Source organism: Colias philodice, chromosome 30 (assembly GCF_061535455.1).
Source record: "Colias philodice isolate Cphi_HAF_F1 chromosome 30, ilColPhil1 Martin Lab GWU primary, whole genome shotgun sequence".
Lineage (NCBI taxonomy): Eukaryota > Metazoa > Arthropoda > Insecta > Lepidoptera > Pieridae > Colias > Colias philodice.
The window spans coordinates 3,066,336-3,079,117 of NC_143115.1; the positions used below are offsets into that span (position 1 = coordinate 3,066,336).

Genomic DNA, 12,782 nt, shown 5'->3' on the forward strand with positions numbered 1-12,782 from the left:
AATCAAGTGTTTTTAGCCCAGAAAAAGTGTACAAGAGCTACTTCAAATATAAATTTTGACTTGTAATAATTATTGTTTGACTTTGTTTAATAATAATTGTGAAATGTAAAATGATAATGAAAATAATAAATGAAATTTTGATTTATAATTAAGTGACATAATTTGCATGCTGTTAATAACGGCTGAACATGCTGGAACTCAATTGTTAACATCTATGTATACCATGTTTTTTTGGCAAATAAATTAATTTGAATTTGAAAGTATGCCGTTTTATCGTTTTGCAATACAACATTAGCATGATGTTTTAAATCCAAATAATATTTCTTGTCAATATCAGATTTAGATTTGCGGAATTTCTTTTAAGCGTTATTTCTTAATAATTTAAACAAAAATTTTACTTTATCAGTAATCCAAGGTGTTGGTGGTGTTTTAAATTTATTAATTAGTATTAATTTATTTTGTATGTGTGTCTATGATTCTCTAGTGTCTCTTTCACGCAAACCTACCAATACCTACCTACTACTGAACTGAATACAATTAAATTTAGCACACATTTTGGATTAACACATATTATAGGTTTTATCCCGGAAATAGTACAGAAACGGGAACTATCCGGGTTTGCAAAGCCACGCTCGGAAAGCTAGGATAATAAATAAAACATTTTTTTTGTAAATGAACTGCTTTATTGACTAATTTGCAAACTCGTAAACAACAAATCAATGTTATTATAAATATATTACATAATATTATAGTAGAAGATATTAATTTTATTATTTTCCTTATAAATCTATACTAATTATTATTGAAAATGCTAACTCGATTTACGGTACGATCTATGGTAGTGCTTTCTGGTTGTTCTGTTAGAAGAATCAGTTGTTGTTTCTTCAGAACTGCCAGAAGCTGTTGGAGTTTCCGTTGAATCTGTAGTTGTTTCACTTTTGAGGTCCGGTAGACGTTTCTGCTCTTGTGCTTTGCTTTTTTAGGTATTTTAGATTCTTTAGGTTAAGGAGATTTCTTTTCGTCTTCAGATTTTGAAGGTTTCTTTTCTGTAGCGGGTTTCAATTCTTTAGATTTGGATGGTTTATTTTCTGGTTTTGATTCTTTAGATTTTGAAGGTTTCTTTTCTGTAGCGGGTTCCAATTCTTTAGATTTTGATGGTTTCTTTTCTGTAACGGGTTTCAATTCTTTAGATTTGGATGGTTTATTTTCTGGTTTTGATTCTTTAGATTTTGAAGGTTTCTTTTCTGTAGCGGGTTTCAATTCTTTAGATTTGGATGGTTTATTTTCTGGTTTTGATGGTTTCTTTTCTGTAGCGGGTTTCAATTCTTTAGATTTGGATGGTTTCTTTTCTGTCGACGGTTTTGATTCTTCAGGTTTCGAAGGCTTCTTTTCTTCCGTCGGTTTAGATTTTTTAGGTTCCGCAGCTTTCTTAGATTCTGAAGATTTTTTCGGCTCTTCTTTCCGTGCTTCAGGTTTTTTCTTGTCAGCTTCTGACTTGTCACTTTTAGGCTCTTTGTCATTTTCAGATCTTGGTTTATCTTTGCTATCGGACTTTGTTTCAGGTTTCTTGTTAGATTCTTTACTAGCTTCAGCAGATGATTCATTAGATGAATTATTATCTACACTATCGTTTTTCTTTTCTTTTGGTTCTCTTTTTTTATCGGCTGATGCCTTATTTTCGGGCTTGGATTTTTTATTTGGTTTTTCATTAGGTTTTTTCTTGTCAGCTTCTGACTTGTCACTTTTAGGCTCTTTTTCTTTACTTGGTTCAGTATTCGATTCAGGTTTTTCTGCTTTGTCTTTTTTATTTTCAGATCTTGGTTTTTCTTTGCTTTCGGGCTTTTGCTCAGGTTTCTTATTAGATTCTTTACTAGCTCCAGCAGGTGATTCATTAGATGAATTATTATCTACACTATCGTTTTTCTTTTCTTTTGGTTCTCTTTTTTTATCGGCTGATGCCTTATTTTCAGGTTTGGATTTTTTATTTGGTTTTTCATTAGATTCTGTAGAATTCTCATCTGGTGAACTATTGTTCTCGTCGTCTCTTTCATTATCTGGACTTGATTGACTTTTGTGTGGTGCTTTGGATTCTTTGCTTGGTTTCTTACTGGTTTCATCAGAATTTTTATCCGATGAATTGTCATCAGTAGGTAAAGATTTTGATTTTGGCTTTATTTTTTCATTAGAATCGTTGTCTTTTTTATTAGATTCTTCACTAGATGGTTCAGTATTCGATTCAGGTTTTTCTGCTTTGTCTTTTTTATGTTCAGATCTTGGTTTTTCTTTGCTTTCGGGCTTTGTTTCAGGTTTCTTTTTAGATTCGTTACTAGCTTCAGCGGATGATTCATTAGATGAATTATTATCTACACTATCGTTTTTCTTTTCTTTTGGTTCTCTTTTTTTATCGGCTGATGCCTTATTTTCAGGTTTGGATTTTCTATTTGGTTTTTCATTAGATTCTGTAGAATTTTCATGTGGTGAACTATTGTTCTCGTCGTCTCTTTCATTTTCTGGACTTGATTGACTTTTGTGAGGTGCTTTGGATTCTTTGCTTGGTTTCTTACTAGTTTCATCAGAATTTTTATCCGATGAATTGTCATCAGTAGGTAAAGATTTTGATTTTGGCTTCATTTTTTCATTAGAATCGTTGTCTTTTTTATTAGATTCTTCACTAGATGGTTCAGTATTCGATTCAGGTTTTTCTGCTTTGTCTTTTTTATGTTCAGATCGTTGTTTTTCTTTGCTATCGGGCTTTGTTTCAGGTTTATTTTTAGATTCGTTACTAGCTTCAGCAGATGATTCATTAGATGAATTTTTATCTACACTATCGTTTTTCTTCTCTTTTGGTTCTCTTTTTTTATCGGCTGATGCCTTATTTTCAGGTTTGGATTTTTTATTTGGTTTTTCATTAGATTCTGTAGAATTTTCATCTGGTGAACTATTGTTCTCGTCGTCTCTTTCATTATCTGGACTTGATTGACTTTTGTGTGGTGCTTTGGATTCTTTGCTTGGTTTCTTATTATTTTCATCAGAATTTTCATCCGATGAATTGTCATCAGTAGGTAAAGATTTTGATTTTGGCTTCATTTTTTCATTAGAATCGTTGTCTTTTTTATGAGATTCTTTATTTTCATCGCCGTTTGAATTATCGTTTGCGGGTTTATTATTACTTGCACCTTCATTTCCATTAGTACCCTGGCCATTATAGAAATTAAATACATTTTTAATATGATCATTGCCCACTGTGTTTCCGTAGATTGTGCCAGCGTGTACATTAACTGAGGTATTATTATTATTTGATGGACCATTTGATTCCGAAGGTTTTTCTTTGTCTTCATTACTACTTGCAGGGGACTTATGTGCAGGTTTGTTGCTCTTCTGTTTGGGTTTTGAATTACTGGAAGAATTTTTATTTTTAGGTTTGTCATTACTATTTGCTTTTTTACTAGCCTTCGGTTCGCTTGATTTTTCAGCTGGACTGTTTTTGTCTTTTTTGTAATTTTTCTCAGTGTTCCTTTTTGGTTTTGACTTGTTTGAAGGTTCCTCTTTCGGTTTCTCTGTAGCAGGTTTCTTAGTCGCTTCATTTGTGTGCGATGGTCTCTTATGCGGGTGAGATGGTTTATGGTGGTTATGTGACGGAGATGGTTTTTTATGCGCTTCAGATGGTTGCTTATTTGATGAAGATGATTCTTCATTTGATGATGAGGGTTGCTCATTTGACGAAGATGGTTGTTCATTTGATGATGAGGGTTGCTCATTTGACGAAGAAGGTTCTTCATTTGATGATGAGGGTTGCTCATTTGACGAAGATGGTTGTTCATTTGATGAAGACGGTTGCTCATTTGATGAAGATGGTTCTTCATTTGATGATGAGGGTTGCTCATTTGATGAAGATGGTTGTTCATTTGACGAAGACGGTTGCTCATTTGATGAAGATGGTTCTTCATTTGATGATGAGGGTTGCTCAATTGATGAAGATGGTTGTTCATTTGATGATGAGGGTTGCTCATTTGATGAAGATGGTTCTTCATTTGATGATGACGGTTGTTCATTTGACGCAGATGATTGTTCATTTGATGAAGAAGGTTGTTCATTTGATGAATCTGGTTGTTCATTTGACGAAGATGGTTGTTCATAAGACGAAGATGGTTGCTCATTTGATGAAGACGGTTGCTCGTTTGATTGAGATTCTGCAGAACTGTTGGGTTCAGCTGACTGTGATGTTGGCTCGGTTGCTTCAGTAGATTCCGGTGCTACGTAATTATCTTCGTGTGCTGGTTTATTCTATAAATAACATAGAATTAAAATTATTCAGTGCTGTTGAACAATTATTACAACTAATATACTACTAATATTATCACATTTATTCCAAAAATAACAATTATAAAATGTTATTACATATTCTCTTACCTCATGTTCACCTTCCCCAACATTAACAACTGTATCTTGTGGCGGATTCAAGTCCTGAAAAAATAAATTTTTCGTAAGAGAATTCGTTTAATACTAACATTTGGTAAAATTAACAAAATATATTCTCTAAATACTTACATTCCACGTGTATCCTTTACCGTTATGTAGATTCATTCCATATGTCCCTGGTAGTGCCTCGACGGGCTTAGATTTCGACTGCATATTATTTAACTGATTATTAAGGTTTGCAAATGATCTCTTTAGCTTGTCTTCATCATACATTGGTTTATGATATCTTTCTCTATACTTCCTTAACGGTTTTCTTTCATGTGTATAATGAGGTTTTACAATGTATGTGGGTTTGTAAGGTTTTCTAGTAGCCCTGTGATATACAATAGGTTTATAAACTGCCTGTGGTATTAATGGTTTAAAAGGTGGAATCTGCTTAAGGAGATTATCAAATGATTGTTTCAGAACATTACTGTCTGGTTCGTTGTTTTTGGGTTCATCAATTGTGTTTTCATAGCTGGCTTCTGGCTCAGGTTTTCCCACGACGTAATTAATTGGTTCTGGCTTCGGTTCGATTATGACTGACTGAGAAGGTTCTTCAACGGAATCAATTCGGTTCTAAAATATTAAAAGACATATTATTGTATTTATACAAATAATGTTAAATCAAAATCTAATCATAAAAGCTCACAAATAAATAAAAAAGGGCGGGTGTGGCGAGCACACGTGTCAGACGTGAAACTTCTTCACCTTACTTCATGACGAGACGATATTTCCATGACGTGACCTTGAAATTTTACTCTCAACGCGCCTAAAGAATTTTCAATTAAATAATACGAACATACCTCTTTCGTTACTACGGGTATTGCACTATCGCTTTCCTTTGGATACTCATATATAATATTTTTTGAAGGTTTATCATTTTCTTCAGATTCTTGAGGTTTATAATATATTGTGTTAACGCTCGGTACTCCTACATTATCACTTCCCACGGGGGTTTCGTCCAAATCCTGTAAAATAAATAGTTAAGTTCAAAGTATAATCTGGATCGCTTTAATTAAAAATGTAAAATTAAGTTTATCGTGTATAAATTTTTAAAGAATAGAAAAAATCGATCACGAGGTTATAAAGCATTTAAATGCTATTTAACCAAAAATATATCAAATTATCGTATATAAATGAAATAAAACGAAAGTTAACTAAGTTGCTTTTTATAATTATTTCACAAAATATACTCACATTCCATACAACTCCCTTATTTCCGACTAAATCCATTCCATACGTTTTCGGCTTTTCCTCTTTATTTGCAAAATCGTTTGGCATTTTGTTAAACATGGCGTTTGCTCTATCTTTAAAATCGTCCAGAGGTTCTTCACTATTTGCATTATTAACCAAAGGTTTAGTATTACTGTCATCTTCATTGCTATTTTTTATAACATTGTCGAGATTAGGAGGTACAACTATAACAGGTTGTTGAACTATGACATTGGTATGATGTATAGGTACTTCTTCAGTTGATTTTACAGCTGGTTCTTCTACTATGACACTACTATCACTATCGGCAGGTTCTTCCTCATCAGGTCTTTGTTCCACAATCTTAGGGGCTGGTGGTATTTCCTAAAAAAATATAATATGTTACAATCTTGAACTATGAATAATTATCATGAAAAAGAATTACCAATAAAATAGTTATTTAAGTTCCTAAGAAATAAATATAAAAAAGAGCGTGTGTGCTGAGCACTAGTGTCAGAAGTGAAACTTCTCAAGATTCAAAGACACTAAAATTGTCGCCTTACTGAATGACGTGACAGAATTGCCATGATGCGACCTTGAAATTTTACTCTCAACGCGCCCAAAGAAGTTGCACTTCTAAAACAATCTCAAATATTGATTAATTTGTTCCATTGCAATAATAAATAAATGCCATACCACTCCGTCATCAGTCACAGGAGTAAGAATAATCTTCTCGTTAGATACAGGTTGAACTTCATTACGACCACTCCAAATATTGCCTTGATTTCCTTTATCATTATTAAGTTTATTTTCATTGGAATCTATTAAAACTGAATTGGGTTCTTGATTGGAATCGATGCCAACCGGTGTTTGGCTTAAGTCCTGTAATTTAATAAATAATATTAATGTCTATGTTGTTTAGTGGGTTGTTTAAAGCCGGCTACTCACGCACATGCCGCAGGGGTAATATTGGAACAGTCTCGGTTGGTCAGCGGTCGGAGCAATTTCAGATGTTCTCGAAATTACCCCTGCTTGCCTATACATATCACAATTAAAGAGCCAATTAAGGGTGCATTTCCAATTCTCCCCTGCTGCAGGTAGGTGAGTAGCCGGTTTTAGATGGTATTTTGGAGTTTTATACAGTTATTCGTATAATAAATAAATAAATAGTGTGTCAACTAAATAAGGTATTGTCTATTGTTTAGTATACTTATATCATTGAACAAAATTGGATATTTTAGTCCTAATCTAACCAATTTAATGAAACTGTCTTTAAAACCTTCTTTTTCAGGATTGTTCGTGTAGATTTGGTTTTGCGGTAAGTGGTTACTCTGTTTTGCGGGGATTAGCTGAAAATTGTGATGTGTTATAATGTTTTTTTAGGAAGAAATCTATTGTATTTTGAAGAATTGAATGTTTTTGTAATCAAGACACCATTGTTTTGCTTACGTAATATTATTTAACTACATACTTTGGCAGCAGAATCGTTATTTTCATCACTTCCACCGAAGAATTTGGCGAAATCCTGAAGTAAAGAAAAATAGTTAAATATAAATGAAAAAATAAATAATATGAAACACAGTCTGATATTATGAGAACATCCATAAGAGTTTAGATGTTTTTATAGCTTTTTCTTTTGAAAGTAATATACATTATACAATAAAGTTTATATTAAAATTAAAATTTACTGGTTTTTTTATACACTTACTGGAGAGTTTTCATAGATTTTTCGAACGTCGCTTGGTAATTCATTTAAATTAAGATCGGGTAGAGTTGGCGCTGCTGGAATATTCTGAAAACAATAATTACCTAGTTAGCAAAATTTTAATTAAATTGAACTCATGTTCCTTTTTAAGACAATGTATCCTTTAAATATTTAAATATGATCAAAATATACCTTCGATAAGACCTTTTTTATATCTTTCGTATTAAGACTGTTAAAAAACGATATTTTTAAGCAATCTTAAAACAGATGCGTGCTGTTTTTATATTTATCTTCATACGTATCTTGATGATTCTAGAAAAAAAATGTTAAACTTACCTCGTCGTTTATTTCTCTCTTTCTCCTGTCATGTGCAGACTGATCCTGTAAAAATAAATAAGTAAATAATGGAATGGTTATTATTTATTTATTATGTTCATTGCTTACTTTAGTAGCAAGTAAAATTCCAAGAGCATGGTTAGTAAAAATTTAAGACTGCTCTATCTAAAATTAATATTTTCAAACATTTGACTTGAAGTTTGAACAAAATTTTCAACAACAACAACAAAATGTTTAGCTACACAATTACACATTCTTATGAAAAATAAATTACAATTTCTCTTAATGTTACCTCATCATCATAATCAGATCTATCATCTTTCTTGTCTTCACCATCTTTATCAGTCTTTTTAGCATCTTCAGCACTTGCTGGCTTTTCGTCTAAATCATTTTCTACTGATTTCTTATTTTCGTCTTTTTTATCATCAGGTTTTTTCTGAATGTCTTCTACAGGTTCGATAGGGTGTACTTCCTAAAATTGGTTGAAATTAACGTCATATTTTCAAATAAGTATTCTTATTAATATTTAGTGTATCATATTTTAAAGCTAATCGTAATTTTTATATGCAGATTTAGGTAAATGGACAATTTGGCTCAGTTTGCTATCGGATATAAAGTCGGGATTTTTTAGGACATATTTACTCCAAGCTAGCTCTTGCATAGCGTAATGGTATAAAACCGCATATCAGAGAATTTATAATTTATATGAGATGATTAGGATAGGAATTTTAATTTTGTTCGACTTATTTTTTGAATAATCAATTGCTACGTACTTCTGGTTTCCATTCCACGAATTGATAGCCCTGACCATTTGTAAATGGTCTGACGGACTGATCGAAATCAAGACGTTTTGGTGTATCATTATTGGCTTGGTCCTGCAATTATATATCGGGATTGTTTTTAATATTCTCTCTAGTTAAATGGTCTTAAAAATCAATTGTTCTGTTGTTGAAACTCGATAATGGTTGGACAGATTTAGTGACCTCAGTTTTTGATTTGTGGAAGAAATTTGAAAGTTTAGGCATAGGTAGATACGTAAATATTATTATAAGTAATGGAAAAAAAAGATCAATTTATATATGATACGAATTTAATTGGCTCATCTAGTTATTAGTAACCTAGTGATACTAACTAATTAAAAAAAAATAGTTGCATAATGAGTGTTAACAATGATTTTTACGCTATTAGAAATTTGTGAATTTTTGAAAGTAGATATTTACTAGAATTGAGACAATAAGAAATAACATTTCAAATAACAACGTCCACCCTTAGTTGAAAAAAATATTTTTCTATACTTAGATCACTTAAAAATTGTTTACCTGTTCGAACGGTTTCCTTATAATGTGGTAATAGATGATCTCAAATAAGGACGGTTTTTTTGGATTTTTATCTATTATCTGTAATCCATTATCTGGGAGAGGTTTAACTTCAAACACATCGGTGTCATTGGATACCTGGAATAAAAATTAGATACCTACATATTAAATTTTAGGTATATTTTAACCCATTGAGCCCCGAACGGCCCGATCGGTCCACGACACAATAGATTTTCTATTGTGTCTGCGATTCCGGGGCCTGAGTTATTAAAATAAAAAAAAATGTGTGCGTGTACTTAGTGTACATACGTAAGAAGTGAAACTTCTTTATAAGCTTATTTTTCAAAAAATAATTTACTATATTATGCAACTTGACAGAAATACATCGAATCACGCGTGGTAGGGATAAGAAAAAGATGGCGCGTAACGGAAAAATGTTACACTAAATTTTTTTCCAACCCCGATAAAGAAGTTTCACTTCAAAAATTTAAATAAACTTGTGTAAAGCTAAGCTACTAATTCTACATTTATATCTATAGTGTTGTACACCAAAATATTTTATGGCTGATAAACATTTAATGTAATTTTGAAATAATAATTATTAAAAACTAGCTGCTCCGCGCGGTTTCACCCCCGTGGCTCCACTCCTGTTGGTCGTAGCGTGATGATATAATATAGCCTATAACCTTCCTCGATAAATGGGCTATCTAACACCAAAATAATTTTTCAAATCGGACCCGTAGTTCCCGAGATTAGCGCGTTCAAACAAACAAACAAACAAACAAACAATCAAACAAACAAACAAACTCTTCAGCTTTATAATATTAGTATAGATGCACAGCGATTCATTTGAATATTATTGTATGTTTGTAATTTGTATATCAATTTCGCAAAAACAACTGAACAGATTTACGTAGATGCCATTTAGCCAGGTTCACGGTTTATAAACATTAAAAAAATATTCACTTACCTCTGGTTTAGCAATCGTATAAGTGAAGATAGAATGAGGCTCAAACAGCAAGAGGACGAATACAAACTGAAATAAAAAGATTTAAACAATAAGTATTTTTTTAATTTTGATTCATAATATATTTGCTATGGATGAATAAATGAATTATACAAAAATATGTCAGTACAATTAAGTGTTAGTAGATTGAGGAGATTTCATGTAAACTCTATTGAAAAATTATTTCTTAATATGAAAACAAAGAAAGGTTATACGTTAGCACAAATCATTCGTCAAATTAACGACTTAATTACGTTTTTAATTCAACCATTATCAGCTTCGCAACTTCTGGATGTGTCTTTTAGCTTATTTTAAAATGACAAAAATGTATGAAAATATAATATTTAAAAGTGTTAAACAGGATATCAGGGACATTATCTAGGGGTTTAACAGGTGCTTAGTTTTATAATATTAGGTTTAAGGTTCAATATACTTACCTATATTTATTTTAATAAAATGGTAATAAATATCAAATTAATTAAAAACTTACCTTAAAATAATACATCTTGTCACTCCAAGTGTAGATGCGATAGAGCACTATGACATACAAACACAAATCCCGCATTTTTATATAAAACTAATAGTTTTTTTATCTTTCAAAAGATGAATTTTATCTTAAATGATCTTTTATTTGTATCTTAAATATAGAAAGATAAAATTTGTACGTGAGGTCGTTATTGTGAAAATAATGACCACAGGTGTTAACCTATATTATGTTTTAATTGTTTGGTGACATACATCAGTTTGCTTATATCTATGCCATCTGGTTTCCATAACACAAGCGAAAGCTTAGTATGGGATCAGATCGCGCCGTGTGTGAAAATTGTCCCGAAATATTAAAAAAAAAGACGGGTTGCACTCCGGGAGTGCCGGCAGAAGTGAAAACTTGATTATTAACGTTCAGCATGTTTGATATTTTGGAATGGTATCCGTCTTACGCATGGAATATAAGGGCTAAAAACAATCCATCTTACGCTTTTTCGATCAGGCCACGTGTCCTCACGCGAGTTTAAGATTTTATACCCAACGCCGCTAAAGAAGTTTTCACTTCAATAATCCAGTAGTTTAAGTTTATATGCCATAAACAAATAAACTATACTTAGTATTCCTCTTTATAAATACAATTAATTATATAAATGATGCATTTATGTAATATGTAGGTAAAAGGTATGTTTACCTTACGGTGCATTTAGACCAAACGAACAGAGAGCTAGAACTAGAGCAAGAGCATTCTTTCGTGATCTTTTGGTGTGAACGAAAACTCGTATACAGTGTTGTTCAGTATTAGAACATTGCATAGAATCTATTCGAACGCAATTACTCCATTGAAATGTTACATTTTTTAGGCCTAACCTTGCAGTTTTTAGAGGACGCAATTTTATGTTTTTGATGTGTAGGGGGGGTCAGTGAGTAGCTAAAACCAAGTTTGTGGGGTTGCCACCCTTGTCCCACGGCCGCCATCTTGAAAATAGCGGTTGAAATGGTTTTTACGATATATCTCTTAAACTATTTATCTGATAAAAAAAATTGTTAGCATTATTTGTTGCAAATTAAATTTTCTACAACTTTTGTCCAGTAACTTTTTGTCGTAGAACTATAAATAAAAAAGTTATAAGCGAAAACGTTCAGAAATTAGAGCTTTTTATATTTTTCAATAAAACTTTTTTTATCATTTTACGAAGAAATGATATCAGACCATTTTTGTAGATTGTTTTTCGAGGAACAACTTTTATATACAACATTTTTTCATTACGTCAATAGCTAAGGTTTTACAGCGCTCTGAAGTGAGTACTATTTTTCAGTACTCCTAACTATACATATAATGGCTATTGGCTCTTTTCCCAGACTCCAGAACAATGGAAGCACACTGCAGAACATTTCAGCCCTGCTTTTCGACGTAAAAAAAACGCGCTTCCAGACTTCAAGTCAGTTCAGTCAATAATTAATTATTAATAATATTGCAAAATTAATTATTAATTATTAAAAATATTAAAAACAATTACTGATGACAAATTATTATTAGTACACACATAATATATGTATACTGTATAGTTAAGAGTACTGAAAAATAGTACTCACTTCGGAGCGCTGTAAAATCTTATATTAGCTATTTACTTAATGAAAAAATGTTGTATATAAAAGTTGTTCCTCAAAAAACAATCTACAATAATGGTCTGATATCATTTCTTCATAAAATGATAAAAAAAAGTTTTATTGAAAAATATAAATATCTCTAATTTCTGAACATTTTCGCTTATAACTTTTTTATTTATAGTTCTACGACAAAAACTTACTGGACCAAAGTTGTAGAGAATTTAATTTGCAACAAACAATGTTAACAATTTTTTTTATCAAATAAATAGTTAAAGAGATATATCGTAAAAACCATATCAACCGCTATTTTTAAGATGGCGGCCGTGGGACAAGGGTGGCGACCCCACAAACTTGGTGATAGCTTCACACTGAACCCCCCTACACATCAAAAAAATAAAATTGCGTCCTCTAAAAAATGCAACCCCAAATGTAACTTTTCAATGGAATAAATATGAACAACGAAAGAATGCTCTACGCCTGTTTACACTAAAACAATTTGACATAGTGGGCTTAGAATGAGCATTCGCTCGTTTGATCTAAATGCACCGTTTAAAAAAAATTGTTTCCTATTAACCTCTCATTTTTCTAACCCTTATATTTCCAGGTGAATGAATTTTGTGTTTAATAATAAAACTATTAATTACAATATAATTATGTGTTATCCTACTAATAT

The 12,782-nt window shown here is 31.7% G+C and overlaps 1 protein-coding gene across 1 annotated transcript; it reads right to left on the reverse strand.

The window, feature by feature from the left end:
- Positions 1 to 817: 817 nt before the first annotated feature.
- Positions 818 to 4,692, reverse strand: LOC149475446 (uncharacterized). The gene is made up of 4 exons (XM_089713247.1): positions 4,549 to 4,692; positions 4,411 to 4,464; positions 2,190 to 4,284; positions 818 to 2,021 (listed from the first exon to the last, which is right to left on the reverse strand). Exons 1-4 carry the CDS (start codon positions 4,690 to 4,692, stop codon positions 1,003 to 1,005), a joined length of 3,312 nt encoding a protein of 1,103 aa, XP_089569373.1. The 3' UTR covers positions 818 to 1,002.
- Between the last annotated feature and the right edge of the window lie 8,090 nt (positions 4,693 to 12,782).

Coding starts and splice junctions, on each gene's coding strand:
- LOC149475446 (XM_089713247.1), bottom strand. CDS start 4,692: ATGTATGATGAAGACAAGCTAAAGAGATCATTTGCAAACCTTAATAAT. Junction 4,465..4,548: donor GTAAAGGATACACGTGGAAT/GTAAGTATTTAG, acceptor TTATTTTTTCAG/GACTTGAATCCGCCACAAGA. Junction 4,285..4,410: donor TTGGGGAAGGTGAACATGAG/GTAAGAGAATAT, acceptor TGTTATTTATAG/AATAAACCAGCACACGAAGA.